The following is a 25,313-nucleotide window of genomic DNA, read 5'->3' as shown; positions in this document are numbered from 1 at the left end:
TGGGTGCTGCTTGCAGCTGCTGGCACAGGTGCTGGGGACAGCTGCGGCCGTGCTTCTCTCTGATGGACCCCCATGCAGCTCCCTGGCCTCTCTGTTTCCACCCCTGGGCTTCAGCAAGGCTCAGTCCTCAGTTTCAGCAACCTCTCTACCAGCGACTGCCCTGCATCCCAGCCCCCCGAGCTCCCACACACAGGGCAGCCCCCAGGTTTGCCTTCACCCTCATACAGGGTTGTCCCAGATTGTGGTGCAGGGCCACTGCATGGCACCAGCTGTGGGCAGGGCTGAAGGTGGGGTCTCTGAAGCCCTACATGGCGCCTCCCCAAAGCTGCCAATGCAGCAGGGCAGGTTTGGGGCTACAGCTCCATCACCTGGGGAGCAGCTGCTGGTCTGGGGCTTCACTGCAGCAGTCCTACTGCTCTCAGTGCCCAGTGGGATCCTTCGTCAGTGCCATGCTGCTGCATGCCGTGCCCTGTAAATGCTGCAGACTGGCAGACATGGTTATCACTGGGGAAAATCTCTGCTGCTATTAAAATTAAATGCTTTTAAAATTTAATGGCCCAAAATGAAAAGGTCTGTATTCATTTCAAACCAAGTGAAATAGGGGTATAGGGATTTTTAGCAGCTGAAAGGGAACTTAGAAATAAAACTGGTTAATGCAGGTGAGTCACCTGACCTGGAATCTCCTAGCAAAGCTGAAAATGAGCAAATGGCAAATCTGCTTTAATGATTTTCGTGCCGCTTTAAACATTGGAAAGGCTTTGAGCACTGTGTCCCAGAGCACCTCAGGAGCTGCTTTCATCCCTTTCTGTATGGTTCTTCCAGCATTTTGTTGTTTTTTTCTTTTTAGCATCTGCCCAAGGCAAAGGGTATCACAGCACAACTATGACATGGGCCGCACACCCCGATACCGGAGGCACAAATAACAGCCCAGATTCCCCAGGCCTGAAGGTGACCACAGGTCTGCATAGGCACGGCTGTTCCCTGGAGTCCCTTGGCACAGCTGATGTTGGAATGGAAACAGTCCTCGTCCTAAATGTGGCAGAGAGCCCACGCAGGGCTGTCCCTGCTGGGCACAGGGCTGCCCCCATGGTATGCAGGGGCTGTCCCGCTCGGCCCCTTCCTGGCAGGGAAGCCTGGCCACATGTCAGCACTTTGGCACTGCAATGCTAACCTCTTCAGCTTGGCACCGGTGGCACGGACCCAAACCTCATGCTGTTGCCTTCACAGCTTGTGCTACTTTGCAAAATGCCTTGGCAGTGGAAATCTGGGTGTACAACGAGCCAGGCAAAATGGGCACGTGCAATGCTCCAGCTGCAGCATCCCTTGATGGGGACAGGGACTGGGCGCTGGGCTAGGAGCTTCCTGGGGAGCTGGGGTGGAGGCATGCAGGGGGATCAGTGGCTCTTCATACTCATTTTGGAGCCTCCTGCGTGCATGTTTAAAGGAGGTGCTGAGATACCTGGCCAAGCACATGGTCCCAGAAAGCAACCAAAGTGAGGTTCCCAGTATGACGGTGAGTGCTGGCACGGGCAGGATGAGGGCTTTGCCTCCCTTGGCTGGGCACAGGTTAAATGGGTCATGTTAGTGCGGAGACACAACCTCCTTGTTCTGAGGTGCACCAGCCCTGGCCATGGTTTCCTTTCCTGTGGGTTAAGGTTGTCTGACCCTCGGTGTCTCTGTTTAAAACTGATTTTTGGCTTGGGCAGACAGACAGCAGCTCTGAGTCACAGGGGTAGGCGGGGGCGGCGGAGGGGCCTTTGTGACTGGCTGGGAGGGAATCAGTGTTTATTTCCAAACAGTCAAAGCGATGACAAATTCCAGAGGAGCTGTAATTGTTATAACCTTGAATTATCCGGGAAGCAAACTGCCTGCACCACATCGCCTTTGTATGTCTTGGTTTACCCTCCAGGGCTTCCCACTGGGGACAGCCTGAATGCAGCAATTGAGAGGCAGAGCCAGCGGGAGCAGGGACATCTTCTAGCTTTGAAGTTGAGTTTAATCCTGTTAAAAGCCATATGCGTGAGCATACGTTCTGCCTGGCGCTGCGAGCATGGGGCGGTGGTTCCCCTCCTGCTCTGCCAGTCTGTGTTACCACCCTGCAGGTGGGCACCCCCAGGCTGGCAGGGACCTGCCTTTGCCCCATGCTGCAGGGGGCACTGCTCATGGCTTGGGTCCTCGCCAGGTCAGATTAACATAGCTGGGGGCTGCCCCACCACGAAATCCCCACCAAGGCCTTGGGGATACCTAGTGGTCCCCGCTGCACAGGGCGTGGGGCTGGGGGAGGAACTGGCCACTACCCCATTGCTCATGGGGCTGGAGGAGCCTGTGGCAGTCAGGGAGCAGAGCACAACACTTGCCCAGGCAGGGGCTTAGTGACCTGTGAGCCCCATGGAGGTGGAGAGGAGCTCAGCCCTATGCAACACAAAGCCGCAGCAGCAGGGGTCTCCATGCACGGTCCCAGCCTCCCCCAGCCACTAGCCCTCTGGGTGACTCCAAGACCCCTGACGTGTACAGGAAAGTTTGGGACTGAGGCCAGCATTCAGGTGTGTCTTCACTGGCCTTGAAACGGCAGTTCTGGGCCTGCAGCAGTTCTGAGATTTGCCCCTGTCAGAGCTGTCCCTCACACTCCACAGCGGAGGAACAGCCTCCAGGTGCCTCTCGCAGCATGGCTTGTGTCCCTGTGCTCTGCGCTGTGAGGCAGCCCCGGGGACACATGGTAGCTCCTGAGCAGCACATGCTGGCAGCTGACTGCTCCTGCGGGACTTCACAGGGACCACGGGCTCCTACATGAAGGTGGTTGTGGCTGTGGTTGGTTGCTCCCTGACTTGCAGCCTCCAGAGTTTGTGGCATGAAAACTTTACAAAGAGTGGTTAGGAGCTTTCTCAGCTTTGGAACCATCGGTGTGCCAGAGGGCTACATTGGATTGGGGCTGGACTCTAAATAGCAATGAGCCCCTTCTCAGGCAGATGCTCGATGTGGCCTCTGGGCTGGGCTCTCACCCCACGTAACAGGAGTGACTCCATGGCTGTTGTCCCAGGGCATCCGTTTCACACACATGTCTCTCTTGGTGTAGGGAGGACGTCTGTTCCCAGCTTAGAGGAAGAAATTGATTTTCTGGCAGACGTGCTGGCCAGGCAGGACGCTACTCGCCCCCACGCACTACAGGATGGCAAGCCCAGGAGTAAGTGCTACTTCCAGTCGGTAAAGTCCTGCTCAGGCCTCTCCTGGGGAGCTGATGGGGCAGGAAATCACATCCAAGGCTCCTGCCAGTCCCTGGCTGGCCGGGACAAAATAACAGTGCCAGCCTGGAGCCGCCAGGCACTGTGCAGCCCTGCTCTTGGAGGAGGCTGCTGTCCCTCCCCATGCAGGGATGTCCCCTGCTTCCCCAGTTCCTGGCCCTGAGTGACTTGGGCCAGGCCTTCCCTAGTTGCATCCCTCCCAGGCGCGCAGCTGGGCACCAGGCATACTGCTCTGCTCACACCCAGCTTTGTCCCATAGCCACCCCAGCCACCACTGGGAGACAGCGAGTGCCCAGCATGTTGAGAGAGGAGCTTCTGCAGACGGGCCCTGCTGGCAGCAAGGCAGCTGCCACCCTCTCCACCTCTACCAGCACTGCAGCAACGAAGTATCCTGTGGAGGCATCCCCCATCCCTTCGAATGACGACGTGGTGCTCGGTAAGGCCCACAGGACAGACGTGGGAGGTCTCACGCCCTCACAGGGCGAAACACAGGGGAAACACAGGCTGGCAGTGGCCAGGCTGGCTCTGCACTGCTCTGGGCACTGCAGGGTGGGCACTGCACAGCTGGGGCTCACCCCAGCATCCCCTCCACAGGGCTGATCGTGGTGTGCACAGTGGCTGGGATCTCTGCTCTGATCGTGGCTGCAGTCTGCTGGTGCAGGTAAGCACAAACCTGCTGGTGCGGGTAGGTCCTTCAGTGTCCTTGTTCCTGGGGAGCTTGTTCCCCCTGTCCTCCAGGGTGTGGGGAAGGCTTGGAGTAAAGGTAACAGCTGTCCTTGCTGGCCCCACTGCAGACATGCCACTGCCCATCTCCACCAGGGTCTGTGCTGGAGGGCAGTGGTGGGACACCCCCATGCCAGGCATAGACCATGGCTCCTGAGAGCGCTGGCACATGCTGTGAGCATTGCTTTGGTACTGGGTGCTGACTCCCCTGGCATGTTGGTGGCTCATCTCCAGCTCCCTGTGTACCCATGGCCTGCAGGATGGAGGTGGCTGTGACCAGGTCCCCACACAGTGGCAGGGCCACCTGGCCTAAGTGTGCAGCTGGTCACAGGTACCATCACAGAGAACAGGGGTCTGTGTGGGAGGGCTGGGGCCCCCAGGAGGACCACTGGCTCCCCTCTGGAGTCGCTTCTGACACTGCTGTCCTCTCCCGTCGGCAGGCTGCAGAAGGAGGTCAGGCTGGCGCAGAAAGCAGACTACTCAGCAGAGAGAATGGCCAGCCCTCTCCCCTATGACAAGATCTCGGTAAGGTGCCCACCTTTCTCCCTGCGGGGATTTTGGTGCTTGGGCCAGGCATATATCCCCCCCACGTGGCAGGGGACCCCCCAGGTGACTGCTGTGGGCCCGGGGCTCTCCAGAGCCCTGCCCTCACAGCTGCCATCGCTCTCTCTGCAGCCTGGGGACAAGACGCTGGCTCAGAGTGCCCAGATGTACCACTACCAGCACCAAAAGCAGCAGATGCTCTCCATGGAGAAGTAAGCAACCTTTACCTGGAAACAGAAAGCTGTAGCAGCTCCAGAGCTGCCGCAGCCATGCCACAGGCTGAGGATCCCAATAGCTTGTGATGAGAACATGTGGTCCCTGCAGGACCCCCCAGGCCCTGGCCCTGGCCCCCAGCCGCAGCTGTCTGGCACACACTGGGTGGCATGTCTCATTACCTAGGGTCCCACTGATCACCCCTTTGGGCTTCACCCCCCCCCTCTCTGCAACCTCTCTCCACAGGCATAAAGAGGAGCCCAAGGTGCCAGACTCAGCATCATCCGATGAGGAGAACGAGGATGGAGACTTCACTGTGTATGAGTGCCCTGGGCTGGCTCCGGTAAGGTGGGCACGGGATGGCTGGGGCGCCTGTGAGCTCTGCAGGGTGCGCTGGGGGGACCCTGTGCCTGTGGGGTGGGTTCTGTCAGAAGCCCAGGATGTGTGGCTCATCACAAAGAGCCTTTTAAACTTGTCCTTCATCAGCCCCTGCGATGGTCCAGTCCCTCTGCCTTCTCCCTGTCTCCCAGTCAGCTCCCAACAGGCCACCGGACTCCAACGGGCAGGAACAGGGCTCCCCAAGAAGGGGCTGGGACTGGGAAGCGGGGACAGCCTGCTGCACTGGGATGTGGGCACGCCAAGGGGTGGCTCGTCCTGTTGGCTTGTGACCTCTCAGACCCAGAGGGGACATTTCTGACCCTGCAGCTGGAAGCGGACCCTGGGGAAGGGCAGCTTCTAACAGCCCTGGGTACAAAGAGCACAAAGAGGCCCCGAAGGAGCCTTTCACATGGTAATGGCTGCGGAGCCCGGCCATCAGGGCCCAGATTAAGGGTCATCATTACATCTTTACAGGCCCATTAAGGGGCAGTTGATGGTAGTCTGGGCAATGAACCCCATTCCTGCCAGCCAGGTTGCTGGACATCGTGGTACGGGTTTCTGGGCCCACAGCCCAGCACCTCACCCCACTGCTGTTCTGGGGTGGCCAGGGGGTCCCAGCTGGGGGGCCGTGGCCTCCCGCCCTCGGGTGCTGCTGGGCTGTGCCCTGGGGCTGGGGTCCAGGCACGGCCCCGTGGGATGGGGAGGCTCAGCCCCACAGCAGGGCCCTGACCTTCTGCTTTTCCCCTCCATCCCACTCTGCAGACTGGAGAAATGGAAGTGAGGAACCCGCTGTTTGACGACTCGTCCCTACACCCCCCAAACCCCAAGTTGCACCAGTAACACCCCCCCTCCCCACACCCAAGCTCGCTATGGACTGCGTGCAGAACGGCACGGCCCAGGTGCGGCCCGCGCCACAGGGCGCCCATGCTGGGCCGAGGGGTGTGGGCCCCTCTGCCAGACTGTTCGACACCTGCCCAATAAACACCCACTAACAGCTATGGGAGGGGGGGTCGCCCCCATTTCCAGCGTCCTTGTCCTCTTTGCCGATGTGATCGCGTCCCTGCCATCTGTTGGCTGCTCCAGCTCCGGGGAACGCACCAGCCCTGCAGGGCGCCCCAAGGGCGATCAGTGCCAGTGACCCCGGGGCCATGGCGCTGCCTCTGTGTTGTGCTTTGAGGAGGGCTAAGGGCTGTTTCCCAATGCAGCTGGGGACGATCGGAGAGGGGTTTGGGGAGCGGGCTCAGGGCTGACAGTGTTGAAGATGCCTGGACAGCCCAGAGGAGTGGGTGCTGCCAGCCAGCTGCGGCTGGGGCCAAACTGCTGAGAGCCCCTCCGGGAGGGACTGAAACTTTCCTAGGAGTTGATGGCATCTCTGGGAGCTTCACCGCTGACTGGCACCAGGACCTGCTCAGTCCCCTCCTCCCCAGCCATGTTAGCAAAAGGCAGGAGCAGGAGGGAGCTCAGGCGGGTTGCAAGCATTGCTCCCCACGATGCTCCTTCAGCCGCCACAGAGGCCACACTGTGCGGTGCCTGGCCGGGAGGAGGGGGTCTGCCTGGGTCCCTGGGCCAGCACTGTCCCCTCTTTGGGGCTGGTCCTCAGAGGCCCTGGGATGCAGGCAGTCCTGGTGCCACTGCACACACACACACCCAAGGTGACAGGGCCTGAAGGACCCCATGCCCAGGCTGTGCCCATTGGAGACTGAGGATTCCCTAGAGGCCCTTGCTCCTTGCTGGGATCTCACCCCAGGCATTAGTGCAGTGAACAATCAGAAAGGGTTAAGTATTTTGGTTTTAAACCTGTGCAGCTGTGGAGGAGGAAGGAGAGAGAAGGGCATGAGCGCAGGGGGCCAAGAGCAGTAGGCAAATCACAGTGTCTTTGCTGCACTGCTTCACCAAGCCACACAGAGCCTTTGGAGTGAGAGCAGCAGGGTGAGCATAGCCATGCCCAGTGCAGAGCAGGAGCAGCCAAAATGCTCCCTCCACATGACAGCATTTCCCCTGGCCCCTGCCCTTGTCCAAACCCACACCCTTGCCCAGTGGAGCCCATGCCCTTAACAGCATCCACACATATCCTGGCCCATTGCTCTCTCCAGGCATCCCATCATGGCAGGGGACAGTCTCCTCCAGTCCATCTTAGGGTCCAGAGCCCCATCTGAACCCTCTGCCCATGTCTATATGTCTGGGTGGAGCATGCAGGAGAGGGTGAGTTGTGCTCTTGACAGTCACTGCAAGCATATCCTTGCTCAGAGCCTGATGCTCCGAGTCCCAGAGTGTCCCTGCTGCACTGGCCACAAGCCCTCCAGCATAGGGCCTGGGATGAGTTTGCAGATGTTTTCATGCCCAGCCCCTGGTGTGGACCATCATAGCCACAGATGACCTGCTGCACAAGGGGAGCCCACTGCAGGTGCAGGAGCTGTTGCCAGCGCAGCCCCCCCCCCCCAGCAGGTATGGCATGGCGGAGACAGTGGTGTGGCCCTGTGTTAGCATGGTGGAGGTGCAGGGTTGTCTCCCCACAGGGCTCAATGGCAGCAGTCATCACTGCACAGATCCTTTTCTCTTCGCCGTGCTGTTACACGCGGGTTGCTGCCCCTCTCCCCAAGACCATTGTTGTATGGATTGTAGTTATTTTAAAAGGAAATTTTATTAAACAACCATGTTTGAGACTGATGTGAGTGTGTGCTGCGGGGCTAGGTGGGCTGCGCCCTGCTGCAACTTTGCTCTGTTGCAGCTGCTTGGATGTGGGTCCTGTGCTGGGACCCTTGTGTGTGTGGGGGGGTCTCCTCTGGGGAGCAGGGGGTGCCAGGGGCAGGGAGGGGAGCTGCCATTCCCATCCCAAAACCTTCCCAAGAGAGAGCAAGAGACTGCCTGCCCTCCTGCTCCAACAGCAGAACTCTCCGGGAGCCAACTCTCTGGGCCATGCCCAGGGGTTTTCCTAGACCCAACAAGAACCATTTTACTTTCTTGCTTCTCAGATGTATGTGTTTGCCAGAACATCCACTCCATTGGGGCAGATTTCCCTGGAGAGGTGTTGAGTGGGAGCCCCCAGCTGTGTCTGCCTGCACCCAGCCCTAAATCACCCAGGGCAAACCCTCCCACCCTGATAATCTCTCACCCCCCAGGGCTGGGCCCTTCGCACCTCGGTGGGGCTGGCAGATAAGGGCTATCGGTGCTCCCTCCCGCCAGCCATTGTGTAGCCGTAGGAGCTCCTCTCCCAGCCCTTTGATCACGCCAGCCCCCTCACACTGATAGAATCTCGTCTCCTCCGGGTTTCGGTGCTGCAGGGTCGGGTGCTATTGTGCAGCCCTGGGCGGGTCACTCCCTGACTCATCACTGAGCCACCTGGGTACTGTCAGGGTGCTTTGCTCGTGCCTGCTCATGGCTGTCCTGGCCACCCCATGGCTGGGGACCTGGCCAGCATTACCCCCATCCTGACGCCATGCCAGGCTCCCCAAACTTGCTGGGCCCCCAGCCAGGTCTCAGCCTGGCATGTTTGACCTATGCACACTGTATGGGGGACACCGGGGTCTCCAGTTGCACGCAGGGCCATCATTTGCACTGCCCTGCTCACCAAGCCCCACCAGGGCTCACCCCTGGGAAAACGCAGCCCTTGCATGATCACCCCCTCCACGGTCCCCAGATTCATCTTTCCTTTGCTCTCAGAGCCCAACAGCCTCTCAGAGCACACACAGTTTTGGGGGGAGTCTTAGCTTTGAGTAGGAGCCTGCTGCTCCTCCTGTAGCCCATTACAATGGGAAGAACCCCTTACTCAGGGCCCCATAGTAGCAGGAGCCCCATGTTCCCCAGGAAGTCATGCCTCTTCTGCATGACTGGGCACAGAGGATTCATTTGTCCTGGGACAACACTTCCATGATGCAGACATCCCAGGAAAGACCAGGGCCAGGTACAGGGTCTGTGCTCAGTCCCTGTCTGCCTGTGCTTCCATTTCCCCGCCTGTAAAAAGGCAGAGAGGAAGGGCTGGCAGGTTTGGGTACTGCAGTGACGTGGGCGATACCCAAATTATACCCCAGGCTCTGTACTGCAGGGTCCCCTTTGATGAAGGCACAGCTCTGGACCAAACCATCCTCCAGGACTTCCATCTCAGCTGGGTTGGTAAGCACCAAGCCTCCTGCCTGTCCTCCTGGCGTCAGCGAGACTGAAGCAGCCTGAAGAGCCCAGGGAGCAGAGGCTCCTGCTGAGCAGAAGCAGCAGGGCGGGCACACAAGGGCAGAGCTGCTGCACAGCTCAGCTCAGTAAGGTCCCAGCCCACTAACACTTATCCTGGCAGCCTGAGAACCCACCACCCGCATGTGAGGCTGCAGCCTCTCCCCAGCTGTGCCTTCTACGTTGCTACCACTGTGGGACAAATGCTTCTCCTCAGTCACAATTCCCTTCCCAAAGGCACAAGCCACAGACTCCCAATCACTGCGAGCCCTCTCCTGCCTGGCCCTGCATGCCTGGCCCTGGCACCTCTTCTGGTGCAGCCAAGCAAACTGCAGTGGCATGGAGGAGCTGTGCTTCCACCCCCCCCAATGATTCTGGAGTGTAGATGGTGACGTTTGGGTCCAGCTATGCCCCATCCCCACCAGTGCAGGGCTGCAGCCTACCATATGACTCTGCCTTGGTTGCACTAAGCATGAAACTGCAGCATCCAGCACAGAACTGACAGCTGTGTTGTGGATTGACGGTGAATAAAACGTCATCTTTGATCACATACTCTCTTAATATCTTCTGTCTCCAAACCAGTGCAAACCGGTGCCAAACCAGCACACCCAACAAAGGAAAGAGACAAATGTTTCTGCATTTCTGTTGCCCCAGCTTGCTACTGTCCTACTGAGCTGGGGAGGACATGCACAGCTTTCCAGTAAGCTTTTTCTAGTGGGATCCCAGTGATCTCTGGCTGATCACAGAGCTTGGCCTGCCAGGATGAGCTGCAACCCAAGCCTGGGGACAGAGCAGGAGGATCTGCCCTGAAAGGGCGAAGAGATGCTGAGCTCCAGCCACTGGCACACAATGACCCCCACCTTACGCAGCCCCAGAGATCACCCTATTGAAATGTACAGGGGACACTGAGAAACCCCACTGACTCGCTCCCCATCCCCCAGCTAAAACCATCACCGCCACAATGGGCCCTGCTCCTACAAAGGGCCAGTTCAAAGTCAACGTCTCCCTTCCCCTCCGCCTGTATATGAAAGGGAGCAGGAATGTGTTTGAGGCCTTGGCGGGCAGCAGGCTTGGGCTGCTTCCTGGGGGGATGGAGAGAAAGAGCAGGTTGGCAGGAGGAGGGGGCCCGGCCCAGGAACAATAAATCAAAGGGAAGGGGAGTTACTGCCCAGCCGAGGCATCTTCTGAAACCCTGGGGCCGCAGCTGGAGCCCGGAGGAGCCGGGGCTGATGGCAGCGATTGGAGTCCCGCAGCGAGACTTCCGCAGCCCTGCCTGCGGGACCCGCCGGGCGGACGGCCCCGGCCCGGCTGAAACACGCACCTGCAGCCGTGACTGGGGCAGCGGTGAGACAGCAGGGCACTGGTGGGAAGGATTCTCACCCGTTGTTTCTCACCCCAGGCAGGTCCTGCAGACACGGGACTCATTCAGGATTGCCCATGTCCCCACTAGCTTTTCGCATCCTTCAAGTTTTCCCCGGTCATTTTCCTTGCCTGCTGTCCCCTCCTAGAACTGCAGGATCGGGGCAGGAAATCCACCTCACTTTGTCATTTTTCACTTATATGAAAACCATCACAAGGGGGTGGTTCCAGTTCCACTCCCCCCATGCGGCAGGGCCCTGTGCTGGGCTATGGGCTGCCACTGGCGCTGCGGGTGCCAGCCCTGGGCACCTACCCCTGCTCAGCCACCATGCACAGAAAACAGCAGCAAAAACCAGCAGCAAGCCGCCTTCATCTCCAGCCTGCCAGAAGCACCGCCGCAGCACACAGTGACGGGGAGGGTGCTCCTCAAGCCTATCTCCTTGGCGTATCTCAAGTGTGAGACTGCAGAGGCTAAACAGCTCCCAGTAATCCGGGTTAATAAACAGGGAAAGGTGCTGGATCAGGCTGCCCCTGCCCTAGCTCCGTCTCCAGGTCAGCAGGTACCAGGCCTCCCTGGCCCTGCCTGGCCCCAGGAGCTCCCATGGGGCAGGCGCATCCCAGCTTGAGCCTGGCCATCAGGAGCAGCTGGCTCTAAGGAGCATCCTGGGAAGCTCCTGCCAGGGAGGAGGGAGTGAAGGGGGAAATGTCTCGACCTGGGCCCCGACAGCTCCATTGCGAGGAGGCAGTGTGAAAGGAAAGCCCTTGAGATAGAGTAAATATCAAGCACGTCCATTGTGGAGTAGATCAGCCCGATAGCGAAGGCTGCAATTAGCCCAAGAGGCACACCCAGAGCTCTGGGGCCTCTAGCCTGCCTCCGCCGCACAGCCTTCCACTGCCCAGCGAGGGAGGGCAGAGCCGCACCGTGGTGTCAGGGAGCTGGGAACGCCCAGCCTTGCCCAGGGAGCGCTGCCGCTTCGATCCTGTTTCCCACTGCAAGGCAGAGGTGGAGGGGACGGACGAGTGGTGCACGAAGGCACCAGTGTCCCGGCGGCCGCCCGTCCCCAAGGCCTCAGTCTTGCCCCGGCCTCCGCTCCCACCGCTGCGGCTGTCCCCGTCCCCAAAGCAGCCCCCTCCGGAGCCACCCCTGCCCCTGACGAGCCCCCGGCGAGGAGCCGCTGCGGGCGCGGCCCTGCCCGCGGGGCCGGGGTCGTCGCCGTCCCCCTTCGCGGGCGCCCCGATGGCCGCGAGCAGGGGCGGCGAGCACGTGGGGGCCCGCCCGGCCCCCTCCGCCTGCGGGGCCGTCCGGCCGGGCCGCTGCCCCCTCCTCAAGGCTCAAGGGGATCAAGTTCACGCCCGACCCACCGGCGGTGGGGCCGCGCCGCGGGGGCCAATGGGGCGGGGGCCCATTTCCATACGGTCCGGCCCGGCCCGGCCCGGCCCCGCCGCCTTCAGTGGCCCCGGCGGCGCCGCAGCATGGAGGCACCGGCCGACGGCCCGCGCCCGGCCTGAGCGCGGCGGCCGGGCCGAGCCGAAGCCCCGTCGGCGCCGCATGGAGCCCTAGGCCGCGGCCACCATGTTCAGCCCGGACGGGGGGCTGCCGGCCGCCCCCTTCGGCCTCCTGCCCGACGGCGGCCCGCCTTTCCCGCGCGGCGCCTACGACGGCGCGGCCGCGCAGCAGCTCTTCTTCCCTTTCGCCGCCGAGCCCGACGGCGGCCGCGACGCCGCGGCGGCCCGCGCCTGGCTGCCCCCGGCCGCGGGGCCGCCCGCTAAGGCGGAGGCGCGCCCGGGCCGGCCCTGCCGCCAGGGCTCCCCCGAGGCCCGCGCCGCGCCGCCCGCCGCGCCCTGCTGCGGCCCCGCCTGGGCCGCCCCGCCGTGGGCCGGCCCCGCGCCCCCCGCCGCCGCCGCCGCCGCCGCCGCCGCCGCGCCCTTCCCCAGCGCTGCCGCCGCCGCCCCCTTCCCCGCCGGTCCCGGCCACGGGCTCTGCCCCGGCGCCCTGCAGCCGGGCTCCGGCGGCCTCGTCAGCCTGGGCAGCAGCGGCAGCTCCAGCGGCGCCGCCAGCGAGGGCGGACACTCCAGCGACAGCGGCGACGAGGTGAGACCCCTCTCCCTTCCCCGGCGCGCCCCGGGCCCGCCGCCCGGCCGGGCCCCTCCGCTGCCCCCCGACGGCTGCCCCGCCCGCCGCCCCGGCCCCGCCGCGTCCTCGGCTCGCTCCGCGTCCTCGTCGACGGTCGCCGGCCTCGGCACGGGCGACTCGGCCTCCCGACTTGGCAGCTGTCGACGGGACGGCCGCCGGCGGGGGCGGGCCAGGAGCGCGTTAGCGGAGCGGGACGTGGGTGAGTCGTCCTCGGGACCCCGAACCGGGACCGGGTCCCGCCGTCCCCGTGTCCCGCTGGGGGCGAGCGGCTCCGGCCGGCCCCGGCGGGCGGGGACGTTGGGAGCGCTGCGCAGCCGTCGGGCCCCCGCGGCTCCGACTGCCGGCAGCGCCTTCTCGTCCCGGCGTCGCAGCTCCCTCTGTCCTCGGAGGCCTGCGCAAAGTGCAGCTTTGCGGCACAAAACCACCGTTGAGGTTCCTTAACGTTCCGAGGAAACGCCTGTAGAGAGAGGCTCTGCGGAGCCGTGCGGAGCGGCTGCGGAGATCGGCCCGAGGTCAGGGGACGGGACGGCAGCAAACCCGTTCTCGGCTCGGGGCTCCGGGGTGGGAACCCCTTGACCCGCCCTGTGCCTGGCCACCCCTCCCCTCAGCGCGGCCGTGACTCCTGTAGGGTCGGGGAGGCGCTGATGAAAACGGGGACTTCCAGGCTGGCACCCAGCCGGGCCGGGGGGCATTTCCCTGCCCGCGGAGCCAGCCCCGTCCCTTGTCCTCCAGCGCAGAGAGCGGGGGCAGCCACGCGGGGCTGCGCGGGTGCCTCACCCCGACGGGCGGCCGAGGGAAGGGCTCAGCCTCTGGGGAGCTGCTTTAGAGCAACCGGGACGCTTTCGCGGCCCCGCGGGCAGCGCCCTGCCGCGCCCAGCGCCCCTCAAGCCCCCGCTGGAGGAGAGGGGGCTCCGCTCGGTCGGGAGCCCGGGGCGGCGCAGCGGGGTCGGGCCCGGGGCTCTGCTCTGCCCCGCTCAGCTCCCGGTCGCCGCGGCCGCCTCCGACCCTCGCGGCCGGGGAGGGAGCGCGCGGTTGCCCCACGCCGCGCCCCGCGGGGCTGCGCCCACGCGCGACACCCCCGGGCGGGCACCGGGACGAGAGCGGCCCCGCTGGCTGCCCCCGGTGAGGGCAGGCGCCTTCATTCGGCAGCGTGACTGGCAGCCGTATTGGGGGATTTCGGTTTTAAATCATTTCGGGGCATGTTGTAAAAGCATCCCTCCCAGCAAACGCTCTCCGGGGTTAGCAGCAAGGATGATGTGGTTGATTTGAAAGCTTTTCCGAGCTTTTTGTTTTCTGTTGTGGGTTTCTTGTTTTTGCACAGAGTTGCTGCTGTGTAAGTGGCAAAGTAGGGTTGGAGCTCCCACGCCCGCCGAGCCCAGCCCGTGGGGCACCGGTGTGTGTGTGTTACACAGCCGGGCGCCGAGCTCTCCTGCCCGCCCTGCAGTTCACGTCCTGCCGTGCTGTGCTGAGGCAGAAGGAACAGTTCTCTCCTAAGAGGGTCGGGGTGCCCCGTGGTAGGGATGCTCTGGGCTTCTTGTTGCCGATGTACTTGAGCAATTAAAAGCTGAGACTGGCTGGCAGGAGGTATGCCTGTAAAATATGAAAAATGCGGCAAACGTGACAATTGGTGAAAAGATTGCAAAATACCCACTACAGCAGTTCAAGACTGTACTGCAGGGAGGAAGTGAAGCACTTGGGTAAGCAGCTTTCCAGAAGTGAAGTCTGGCTGTTGCAAAAATGTGCTTGAAACCCAGTCAAATCATACGTTCTTTCAAAATTCACTTTATCTGTCATTTCTTCTTCACTGGGCTCAGCCAGGAGAGGGGCTGGTGCCTGCCCTGCACCCCAGGGGACATGCTGTGGTGTGCGTGGTAGAGGAATGATGCTGGGGACATCACCAAAGCCGCCTATGGGTCTGTGGTGCCCCTGGTCAGGCTGTGAGGGTGTGAGCACAGGCAGAAGGGACGTGTTCCCCACACCTCAGGGCAGAGCTCCCCACACCTCGGGGCTCTGGTGCTCCATGTCCCGCATTCTGTCCCAGAAAAGGGCCAGAGGTTTCTCCATGTGCTCCTGTGTGGAGCAAGGTGTGTGGGGGGGCACTAGGGGTCCAGAGCCCAGTGGAGTCCATTGTTTGGGAGTTGGGGAAAATCCTTTTTGCCACCACCCCATCACCCCAAGGTGGCAACGGCAGGTGTGCATCAGTGCTACCAAGGGATCTCCACCCCTCCTCGTCCCTATCCCAGGCCCGTACTGCCCCCCCCCCGCCGATGGGACTCTGCTCTTTGCAGTCCCAGCCCAGGTGGGTGCAAGTTTTCCCTCTGAGTTTGCTTTTCCCTGCCAGGATGCACCAACCTCAGAAGAGCTGGAGCAGTTTGCCAAGGACCTTAAACACAAGCGCATAATGCTGGGTTTCACACAGGCTGACGTGGGGCTGGCTCTGGGCACTCTCTATGGTAAGCTTTTCTCCACATCTCTCCCCATACCTGGGGGCAAAAAGGGCAACATGGGGATGGGGCACCTGGGCAAAAGAGATTTTTGCTACATAATGACCCGCAGAAGCGGTGGCCAGCACCAGCCTGCATTTGCTAAAGCTGCTGTTAGCACCAATGAACCGGTTTACAATAGCTGTTTCTGAAGAGTTTCTGAGTGCTTTAAGTCCCTGCTGAACCAGCAGGGAAAACGCCCTTCCTGGTGCCAGGTCCCTGAGGAGCCCTGGGGGGCTGCTGGGGGTGGCAGCTGCCCTCGGGGAGCTGTGCATAACAGCGCCTGCCTCCCCGTGCAGGGAAGATGTTCAGCCAGACGACCATCTGCCGCTTCGAAGCGCTCCAGCTCAGCTTCAAGAACATGTGCAAGCTGAAGCCGCTGCTACAGCGTTGGCTCAACGAAGCAGAGAACACGGACAACATGCAGGAGGTACGGGGCTGGGCAGGGGCAGGGTGTCTGGTTTACGTGCTGACAAATGAGCTGCAGCCTCTCCTGCCCTGCACACATGCTTTTTGGGAGAGGAAGGGAGGAGCAGGCTCCCCTTGCCATGGCAGTGGCTCACTGCCTTTCTCACAGCCATGGGTTTGGTCCCAAGGGAGAGGGGTACCCAGTCCACTGCTGATCTGCTAAGTAGCACCCTTCAGCCAGGCAGGTGGGAGCCCAAATTCCCCCCATGTGCACCATGTGACAGCAGGGGCAGCTCTCATCTCGGAGCAGCTGGCTACTGCTGGAGTCTGGGACGAGCTGGAGATGCAGCTTGCTGCTCCCTGAGGGCAGGCTGGAGGGATGGGATGTAATGCAGAAAGATGTGTCCATCTCCCCTGCCCATGCAGGTGAGGAATCAGCGGTAGGATGCTGGGAATGACCCCAGTTGCAGTGGGGTGAAGCTCAGCAGCGAAGTCTGAGTTTTTACTGCGTCTCTCTGCACTGCTGATCAGAAAGAGGCTGTGCTGGCAGACGGTCACAGGGACAAAGCCTGCCGTCCCTCCCAGACCTCTGCAGCCAGCTCTGTGTGTGTGTCCGGAGGCTGGGGGGACATTGCCAGCCTTGGGCCACCCTGTGACCAAGTGTGTGGTCTCTCTCACTTCCAGATGTGCAATGCAGAGCAAGTGCTGGCCCAAGCCCGGAAGAGAAAACGCAGGACCAGCATCGAGACCAATGTGAAGGGAACGCTGGAGAGCTTCTTCCGCAAATGTGTGAAGCCCAGTCCCCAGGAGATCTCCCAGATCGCTGAAGACCTGAACCTGGACAAAGATGTAGGTTTGGCAGGGTTTGGAGGGTGGGGGGCAGGGGTTCCGAACAGCTGCAGTTCCTGAGCATCCACATCAGGCCAGTTTTGATACTGGAAGAAGGTGTGGGAGGGTGGCTGGAGCTGGTTGCCACCATCTGCCCCTCCGTGCTGAGCCCCAGGAGGAGCCGTGCAGGGGGTCACGAGCTTCAGGGCCGTGGAGGTGCCACCAGCAGAAGGGTCTTGTTGCCACACTGTCCCTGGGCTTGCAGAGCACCACTCATCCTTTCTGTGTCTCCCCTCCCTCACAGGTTGTCCGGGTCTGGTTCTGCAACCGGCGTCAGAAAGGCAAGCGGCTGCTGCTGCCCTTTGGCAATGAGACGGAGGGGGTGGTGTACGACATGAACCAGTCCCTGGTGCCCCCTGGCCTGCCCATCCCGGTGACATCCCAGGGCTATAGCTTAGCGCCATCCCCTCCGGTCTACATGCCACCCTTCCACAAGGCCGAGATGTTCCCTCAAGCTCTGCAGCCTGGGCTCTCCATGAACAACAGCAGCCACTGAACCAGGGCAGGCAGAAGTGTGCCCCGACTGCAGCCCGTCCGTCCAGGGGCAGCGTCCTCCCCTTGCCCTGACAAGGCACGGGCATGGCTCCGGCCCTGCTCCCAGGGCTTGTCTGGGCAGTGGCTGCGCTATTTTACAGCTTTTGGGGCCTGAGGGGCTGAGGAAGGGCCGGGAGCCAAGCGTGGGGATGGTGCCCGCTCTCTACAGTTGCTCCCAGCCCTTCCCAGTTACGTGAGTTCGCTGGTCCCAGCAGCCCCCCTGCATGGGGTCAGCACCCTCCTGCCTTTCAGGGGTGTGGGGGAGAGCTCCCTCACTGTTACCTGCCAAAGCCATGCGTGCCCGGGGGCTGGGTGGAGCCGCCTGTGCCTGGCCCCTGCCGAGCTGCTCCTGTGAGAACCAGAAAAAAAGCATTTCTAATTTTTTTAGGGGTGGGGGGAGGTTTTTTTTTTTTTTTTTAATGGTTTTGGCTGTATTTCTAGTTTTTAAAAAGCAAAATTCTTTGTAGTGATCACTAGTTTCCCAGATGCCTCCTCCCTGTTATATAGAGCAGGGCTGGGGCATTGCACACGGGGAGGGGGTGGTTCCCTGGTGGGCTCTGCCCACTGCTCCGGGTGGCTGGGGTGAGCCCAGGGCTATTGCGTGATGCTGCTGGGGGAGCCCTCAGCAGCCCCAGCCTCCAGCCCTGCTTGTCCTGGCAGCGCAGGAGGGTCACCCTGTTGCCTGCCCCCTGTGGCAGGGCAGGGTGGTGGGGCAGGGCCTCCCCTCCCAGCATCACCCTGGAGCCTCTGGGCCCTCTTCACTCTAGCCATTGTCTCAGCCCCTAGCTGGGCTGCCCTGGGGCTATTCTGCAGGGGTCCCAGCCCAGGGCCCACAGTGGGGCTGATGCCATCCTGTCCATGCTGCTAGCACCCCGTGCCTTTGAGCCTGCTGTAGTTGATGATGATTTTTTTTTCCTTAATCATATTCCCTCTGGCAGTGAAATAAATCTCAGTTCTTTGGGGCATGAGAGCTAGTCAGCTCTTTCCTTGCCTCCCTTATGTCCTGTGCCTGCTTGGGTCCTGCTGTGGTCACTGTCTGCAGACCACAACGGTGTCAGTCTGGGTCTGGCTGCACATGGGGGGCATGGGAGGGGCTGTGCTGCTCCAGCAGCTGGACGGTGCACCCACGTGGGGCTGAGCTCCCTGCTGTGCCCAAGGCTTGAGCAGGCAGAGGGGTTACACTGAGCTCGGTTGTGAGAGTTGGTGCTGCCACAATCTAAAAGACCCGGCTTGTCGCTGCCTGCAGCGGCTGGACGTGCAGCAAGCTGGCGCCCACACTGCAGCTGGAGGTAACTCAGGTCAGTGGGTGCTGGCCCGTGAGCTGCTCTGGATCCAGCTCTTAACCAAGGGGCCTGGCGGCTTGTGGAGCAATGTGTCCAGCTCCAGGAACTCAGTTGCAGGTCGGTGGGGGCGCACAGCCCATTTCCTTTCCTGTCTGCAAAAGCAGATGTGTTCAGGAGTGTGCACAGGGGTCACCTCCCACCCTTATGGGGCTGCTATTTTTTTCCATAGCTACTTTTTGGAAAAGCAAAAGCCCAAGGGAGTCTCGGGTGAAGGGTCCCTCCAGGGTCCACGAACAGGGAAGGGCTTGCTGGGGTGTGCTGCTTCACCACTGCCTGCAAGAGCAATATGCAAGTCCTGGGCAAGGCGCATCCTGGACAGCCTCAGCACTGCCAGGTGGCCGTGCTGGTGGCCAAGAAGCCCCACGGCACTGGGGCCAGCCGGGAGCAAGGCTGTGCAGGGTGATGCCAGCAGGAGGTGCATGGGGACTGCCAAATGGGAGAAGCAGGGCACTTCCAGGGTGCGACAACTCGCTGCTCAGCACCCTTGGCTGTACAGCCTAGTTTGCTGCAGCCATCAGTCTGCACCCTAGGGGTTGTTCTCCCCGAGCACAAGCAATGAAGTGACCAGATCTGTATTGAAACCAACTCTGAAAAGCCCCTTTTTTAGCTCAGCTGCCAGTTAATGATGGTTTTGCTTTTGCTTTTCAGGGCTGGTCTGCACCCTCATTCTCGTGGGCTGTGCAGGAGCTGGCTGCTGCTCTCAGAGCACCTTGGGATCCTGCAAAGGGCAGAGGTGGAAACGCATGCAGGACCCCATTGCCTTCACCCCTGTGTCCCCACTTGTTCCCTAGTACCTGGATGCCCAGGGCTCCTTGCCCACAGCCTCATTTAGCAGCAGGACTCAAATCCTGGGGCTCGCAGCCAGGCACAGCGCCTGCTGCAAACTGCTGTGGCCAGAGGTGCCCTTGGCTCTTGCCTGGCACACGGGGTGGGGTGGGAGGGGGGGTGCGCTGGGGGTGATGGAGGCTGGCAGTCTGTGATACATTAGACCATAGGTTTGCCTACAGAGGTGCCATTTCTGCCTGGGAAGGCTGTCACATTGCTTAGGTTTGACTCTGCAAGTTTCAACCATCTGATTTTCTGCTGCAGTTTGCACAGCCAGGTAGGGTCCTCTTGGGGAGCAGGCTGTGGGACCCCCAGATCTCACGGGACCCCCAGATCCTGCAGCCCCTCATGGCTGTGCATGATGACAGAGAAGTGATGCAGCCAGCCGAGGCTTGTTGGGGCCGCGCTGCCATGGAGGCGAGGGCAGCACTGACAGGGGTGTGACATGTTCCTGCTCAGTTTTCAGTTGATCCAGAAGACAAAAAGAAACCATGCTGCAGAAATCAGAAGGTTGTGGCATGTCCTGTCAAACGGCCACATGAGGCAGGTCTGGACCAGGCTGACGCTGGGGGGTGGGTGTGGGGGATGTTCACAAAGCGCACACCGCAAGCAGGATTGTCCCCTCCTGCGGGTTATCGCCCGTGCGACCAGGTCCAGTGGGCGGCCGGCAGCTTGCTGGGTGCTGCTGGGCAGGGTGGTGAGGCTCAGGCTGTGTAGTCTTGGGGGCTGCAGTGAGGGAAACTGGGCAAAATGTGTGACAAAATGAGTCACCGGTACTGGGGAGGTAAACGACTTGAGGAGACGCATGGTGAGGTGTGGGTCTGCACACAGAGTGAGGCAGGGATGGAGCAGTCACATTCCTCCCCAGTTCTGCTGCCTCGCCCCGATGTCCGCTGCCAGTCCCAGATGGGTGCTTCCCCATGGAGTGCCTGGGGGCTGCCCATGCCCAGGGTGCAGGGTACCCACAGAGCAGGATGCCCTTTGCATGGTCAGGGGTGCATGGCGCAGGGTGTAGGTGGTGCAGAGTGCCCACAGGGCAGGGTGCTTTCAGTGCAGGGTACCCACAGTGCAGGGTGTGTGTGCTAGCAGGGGGCCCACAGTGCAGGACGCTCTTGGGTTAGGGTGCCTGCAGTGCAGGGAGCTTCCCAGGCAGGGTGTGTGTGCTGCAGGGTGCCCACAGTGCAGGCTGCTCGCCGTGCAGTGCCCACAGAGGGGGGTGCGCACAGCGCAGAGGGGGATGCTCATGGTGCGGGGGTGCCCAGGGCACGGGGTGTGTGCACGGCACGGGGTCTGTGGGGGCTGGCAGTGCCAAGGGCACTGGTATGGGGCGTTTGCTCTTGGCTCGCTGCAAAGTTCGGGACAGCACCATCTCAACAGCTTCCTGTCGCAGCAGTACGTGCAGCCGGCAGTGCAAAACCACAGCCATCCTGCTCTGACTCGGCCTTGCACTGAGCAGGCTGTGATTGCTCTTGAGAGCATCCGGTGTCCTGCCAGCACGGGGACACCAGTGGCAAGAGAGCAGGGGCAGGGGAAATGGGTTCTGCAGGGCTGTGCCAGCACAGAGGCTGTGGGAGCTGGTGCGATGCGTGAGCTGCTCGTCCCTGGCTACAGGACGCTGGGTCCTTGGCAGGATGCAGCCTCTTGCCCTGAGGTCCCAGGGGACCATGTCTCTCCCATCCCGCCTCCCTCTCAACGCACCCCCCCCCCCCCCCCCCCACTGCGGTCACCCGGCCGGAAACATGGCCGGGGCCTCTGCCACCATGGATTTGCTGCCCAGGTAGTGTTGGGGAGGGCACAGCATGATTACAAGGGCATGAGGAGGAAAGGAAGGTTGGGGAGCTGATGGTTCCTGCTGTCCTCGCCTGCCCTCAGCCCTGCCCAGGCCCTGACAGATGGGCAGAGCCTCTGGAAACCTGTGTCATTTATTTCCAAAGCACCCTCTGGTTATGCCAGCACCATAGCGGGGTAGGTCAGTATGGGGGGATAGTCACATTTGGCAGGAAGCTAAGTCACACAGAGTTGCTCAAGGTAACAATGTGGCAACAACAGGGCGAGTATTAGAGGTCCCACATCCCTCCCTGCACAGCATCCTGTTCTGTCGCAGGGTGCCCCACACTCCTCCCACTTTTATCTTCTGCACAAATGCATCCCTGATGTCTCTGGCAGTGCTGAGTGCCCTCAGCACGTGTCAGCCCTGCACTAGGTGTTGAACCAGCTCTCCAGGTCGGGATAGACACGGCCTTGGGGCAGGCTGGGGTACATGGCACAGATGGTACAGATGCGCTCCCTCCAGTCTGCGTAGAGCTTCACACTGTACTTCTTCTGCCATGCGAAGAACTGCTGGTAACGGCTGGAGTTCATGGTCTTCAGGAAGGTGGCCAGCTCTGCCAGGGAACTAAAGTCATCGACATGAATAAATGAGTCTGCGGGGATGAACTGCTCGTAGTTGGCCCGGGAAGGCCCCAGCACCACAGGCACGGTGCCAGCCATCAGGGAGTTCCTCCAGAGCTTCTCAGTGATGTAGTCCCGGTGGATGGAGTTCTCAAAGGCCAGGTAAAACTTGGACTTGGATGTCGTTGGCAAAAGGCAGTCTTTGCAAAGCGGATTTCTGTTTGCCTTCCCATATATGTTCACGTGGAGGTACCTGGACAGGTTCTTGTAGACTTCAGCTCTTTTCTGAGTCCTGTGATAGTTGCTAATAACCCAGGATACCAAGTTGGTCTTCGTGGGGATGTTCATGGTGGCTGACCGGTTGGGCACAAGCTTGCCGTAGGGGATGAAGATGTCTGAGTCTCGTCTGTAGGTCATCACCCAGTTGAAGGTCTGGTTCCATCCTGCTAATGCTTTAGTGTTTGTGGGGGACTCCAGGGAGACCCACACCCAGTTCTGCCCTGGTGGCTTCTCCCGAGGCAGCTTGTCCCTGCCCTGCTGGAGCCTGGTGTGAGAAAACACCACCACGTCTGCCTGGTGCAGGAGCTGCTGCTCCATGGTGAGCCAGCATCCCTCAATGCTGTACAGCTCATGACAAATGTCCCCACTGATGTTCGGGACCTGATTTGAAGGCCATTCCCACACCAGGACCACCAGTGGCTTAGTATGCTTGGGGGCTTCACCAGAGATGTTAGACGAGTTGATGAAGCACTTCAGGTTCCAGAGCACGGTGACAAACAACCCAGCAGTGACCGCTGCCTTCACACTGGGCCGGCCCCATGGCAGCCGTGGCAGTGGTGGTGCCCGGGACATGCTGCCGGTGCTCAGCAGGGCTGGCTGTCACCCTCTTGGTGGTGTCACCTTCTTGGTGGTGTCACCTTCTTGGAGGCTGTGCCTGGGACAGAAGAAGCCAGCAAGGGCCATCAGCTCGGCTTGCCCAGCCACCTGGCCGGCGGGAGCATGGAGGAGCGAGGAGAGGCTGGGGCTGGAGTGGCTGGAGAAAGACTTCTCTGCGCTTCCTCCATGGCACCCAAACCCCGTAGGGCTCAGGCACAGCAGGAGCCCCCAGGCCCCAGTATACCTCTGCCCCCCTGCAGGGTCCCACCCACGCACCCACTGCCACAACCCCGCACGGATCCCTGGCCTGGGGCAGGCTGGGGATGTGGGCAGCACCTCCGCCAAGCAAGGGGATGGGTGCATGCCATCCCGGGTGCCGCAGAGGGACCCACAACTTTCACCATGTGCTTTCCATTTTTTTCTGGGCTTTTGTGCTCTTTTTTTTTTTTCTTTAGTGTTGTCTTTTAAGCTCAGAAAATCCCACATGCAAAAGATAAAAGGACTTTGCCTGAGGCTACCTGTCAGGATAGGAAGAGGCAGGAGCTGTTGCATCCCTGTCACACCAAGCTGGTGCTGTCACTTGCATCACCCTCCCTCATGTGTTCCCCAGTGCCCCCAGTCTCTAGGGGCAAGCAGTGCTGTTGCTGAAGGGGGTGTGGAGGGGGTACAGAGCCAACAGTCAGCAGCCACCTGTCCCCCTGTCACAACTGATGAGCACCACTCCCAATTGCACGCACAAGGGATGCTTTCCTTGTCACTTGCTCTGTGCCTCAGTTTCCCCATCCGACAAAGAGGCACGGTCCCATTCCACACTTCTCGCTTTGCCTGGGGGGGACGTTTTGAGCTTGAAATGCGGCCAGCCTTGCCACAGCAAAGCCTGGGAGGAATGTGCTGTTCTTTCTGGGGGGCTGCAGGCTGGGGCCACATGCCAAAGGGTGAGGGAGTACCCTGAGTCCTGCCTCACAGCTGGCTGGGAGTCACTGCAGGAAATGCTGAGAACCCACACCCCATAGCAAGGCTCCATCCCTGAACCCACTCATGGATCAGCCATCGGGATGTTCTTGGGAGCAATCAGGAAGTCCCAAACCCCACTCGGGGCCGGATCAGGGTCCTGCCTGAAACGTGCCTCACTTGTCCCAGTGCCCTCCTGCAGTGATGGCAGGGCTCCTACCTGGCTTGGAGTGCTCTCCCTGGGCTTGGGGTGCTCTCCCCAGCCATGAAGACACCAAGGCTGGGAGCTGGTTGTCTTGGCACCGCATATACCCATACTTTATTTTCAGGTGCCCCAGGTTTCCAGTCCCCAGCAGGCAGGGCAGAGGGAGGTACGGGCAGAGGGGCATTTGGCTCCCCCACAGCTGGGCTGCTGTAGGTCTCCAGCTGGCGGGGCTCGGCCCGTAGGCACGTGGGAACCCCAGTCACCCACCATCCAGCATGAGAAGCACATTTGCACCTTCGTTCACCCCACTGCAGTGCCCTTCTGCCTGTGTCTGGCCTTGCCAAAGGTTCTGCTTCTTAACTGAGTCAGAGTTGCTCACTGAAACAGAGAGCAGCAGGACCAGATGCGGGGGCTGGGGGGCGACATTCAGCTGCACCAGGTGCCAGCAACCAGCTCAAAACCCCATGAGTGCTGGTCCCAGGGGCTGCATGGCTGGACACTGCCTGATTTTTTTGCCATGCTTTGGCGATGCTTGGGTGGCTGGGCATGGAATGGGCTGCAGGGCACAGCCCCGGGTGTACAGGGAGCTCCCCCTCAGTTCCTTTCCCTACCCATTTGGCAGTTTACATTTCTGCATGTGTTGCAGCCAAATTTTTGGCAGGTCACCCACAGTGTTCAGCACCAAAGACAGTTTCCCTTTCAAGGTAACCTCTGAAAGCATATTAGATGCCCCAGCCCCACAGCCAGGCAGGGGGTGCTGGTTCCTCTGTGATTTTGGAGGCTTGTGGAAGGTGTTGCCCTGCTTTCCCAGCTGATCTGCAGCAGCTTTGCTTTTGCAAATCCCTTCCCTGCTCTGGCCTGCTCCGTCTGGCATGCTAAAATACATGAGCTAAGTTTAGGCTCCAGAAAAAAAAAAAATCGTCTGAAGAGGGAAAAAAGCTCTGCCTGCTCCCTGCACCACGCACGAGGGCACCAGTGCTTCGGGCCCCTTTGCCTGCCAGTCCCCAGCAGTGGGGACACTGCCCCACATTCAAAGGATGCTCTGGAAGGGCAGATCCTCAGGCTGGCAGCACCAGGAGCCAACCCATTGCTTAGCCCCCTCTCCCCACGTTGTGCGGCAGTGCTGGCATGTGGGCTCAGCCTGCGGACTTACTGTGGAACGGACAGCGGCTCGGCACGGTGTGGCGCGGCACAGCACGGCGCAGCACGGCACAGCCAGGGCTGGTGACTGCCCACGCAGGTACTCCGGGGCAGCTGCTGGTTCTGGGCTGGAGCACTCAGGGCTTCCTCTTTTCTGTGGTTTTGCTTTGTCCCAGCCCCCAAGCAGGTCCTTCCTGCTGCTCTCACAGCGCACTCTGAGCACTTCCCCTGTGCCATGTGGGTGGCAATGTCACCCATGGCTGGGTGCCCCATGGCTGGGTTCCTTCTCACATGGCTGGGGGGTGCCCATGCCAGGATGGGATCCTGTTGCACAGTGCATGTCCCGTGCTGCCCCATGGCAGTGTGCTGCACCCTGGTAGACGTTCGCAGATCTCTGTGCCTGTGCACCTTGCCCCATGGCCTTGTGTTTTCTCCCGACTCTCTGGCAGGGCTGCAGCTCCTTGCAGAAGAGACAGGTAGCCCTGTGTGGGGTTTCGGTTCCCCAAAAGGGATTTCCAA

The 25,313-nt window shown here is 60.9% G+C and overlaps 3 protein-coding genes across 4 annotated transcripts in view; 2 read left to right on the top strand and 1 right to left on the bottom strand.

The window, feature by feature from the left end:
* NPDC1 (neural proliferation, differentiation and control 1) overlaps positions 1–7,757 on the top strand; it is a 31,179-nt gene extending 23,422 nt beyond the window's left edge. The window contains exons 3-9 of the mRNA XM_040531670.1: positions 3,074–3,181; positions 3,499–3,675; positions 3,834–3,900; positions 4,403–4,487; positions 4,638–4,717; positions 4,965–5,061; positions 5,859–7,757. Coding sequence (XP_040387604.1) covers positions 3,074–3,181; positions 3,499–3,675; positions 3,834–3,900; positions 4,403–4,487; positions 4,638–4,717; positions 4,965–5,061; positions 5,859–5,936 — 692 coding nt within the window. The 3' untranslated portion in view covers positions 5,937–7,757. The remainder of the gene's footprint in view (positions 1–3,073; positions 3,182–3,498; positions 3,676–3,833; positions 3,901–4,402; positions 4,488–4,637; positions 4,718–4,964; positions 5,062–5,858) is intronic.
* A 4,432-nt stretch (positions 7,758–12,189) lies between these two features.
* On the top strand, positions 12,190–18,028 carry LOC121057513 (POU domain, class 5, transcription factor 3). Its single transcript, XM_040531836.1, has 5 exons — positions 12,190–12,708; positions 15,092–15,203; positions 15,533–15,663; positions 16,326–16,490; positions 16,774–18,028. The coding sequence occupies exons 1-5, from the start codon at positions 12,190–12,192 to the stop codon at positions 17,023–17,025; spliced, it is 1,179 nt and encodes a 392-aa protein (XP_040387770.1). The 3' UTR covers positions 17,026–18,028.
* Positions 18,029–21,137: 3,109 nt separating this feature from the next.
* Positions 21,138–25,216, bottom strand: FUT7 (fucosyltransferase 7). Of its 2 annotated transcripts, XM_040531838.1 has the most exons (3): positions 24,808–25,216; positions 23,922–24,032; positions 21,138–22,556 (listed from the first exon to the last, which is right to left on the bottom strand). In XM_040531838.1, exon 3 carries the CDS (start codon positions 22,472–22,474, stop codon positions 21,431–21,433), a length of 1,044 nt encoding a protein of 347 aa, XP_040387772.1. In that variant the 5' UTR covers positions 22,475–22,556; positions 23,922–24,032; positions 24,808–25,216; the 3' UTR covers positions 21,138–21,430. The 2 variants fall into 2 exon arrangements, with proteins under 2 accessions (XP_040387772.1, XP_040387771.1); XM_040531837.1 differs by lacking the exon at positions 23,922–24,032 and having other exon boundaries at positions 24,808–25,215.
* Between the last annotated feature and the right edge of the window lie 97 nt (positions 25,217–25,313).

Source organism: Cygnus olor, chromosome 19 (genome assembly GCF_009769625.2).
Source record: "Cygnus olor isolate bCygOlo1 chromosome 19, bCygOlo1.pri.v2, whole genome shotgun sequence".
Classification (NCBI taxonomy): Eukaryota; Metazoa; Chordata; class Aves; order Anseriformes; family Anatidae; genus Cygnus; species Cygnus olor.
The sequence above is the reverse complement of the archived record's forward strand: the minus strand, read 5'-3'. Positions and strand labels throughout refer to the sequence as shown.

Excerpts from the sequence above, each read along its gene's own strand:
- LOC121057513 (XM_040531836.1), top strand. The coding sequence starts at position 12,190 with ATGTTCAGCCCGGACGGGGGGCTGCCGGCCGCCCCCTTCGGCCTCCTG. Across the intron at positions 12,709-15,091 it reads CCAGCGACAGCGGCGACGAG|GATGCACCAACCTCAGAAGA; the intron begins GTGAGACCCCTC and ends TTTCCCTGCCAG. Across the intron at positions 15,204-15,532 it reads GGCTCTGGGCACTCTCTATG|GGAAGATGTTCAGCCAGACG; the intron begins GTAAGCTTTTCT and ends CTCCCCGTGCAG.
- FUT7 (XM_040531838.1), bottom strand. The coding sequence starts at position 22,474 with ATGTCCCGGGCACCACCACTGCCACGGCTGCCATGGGGCCGGCCCAGT.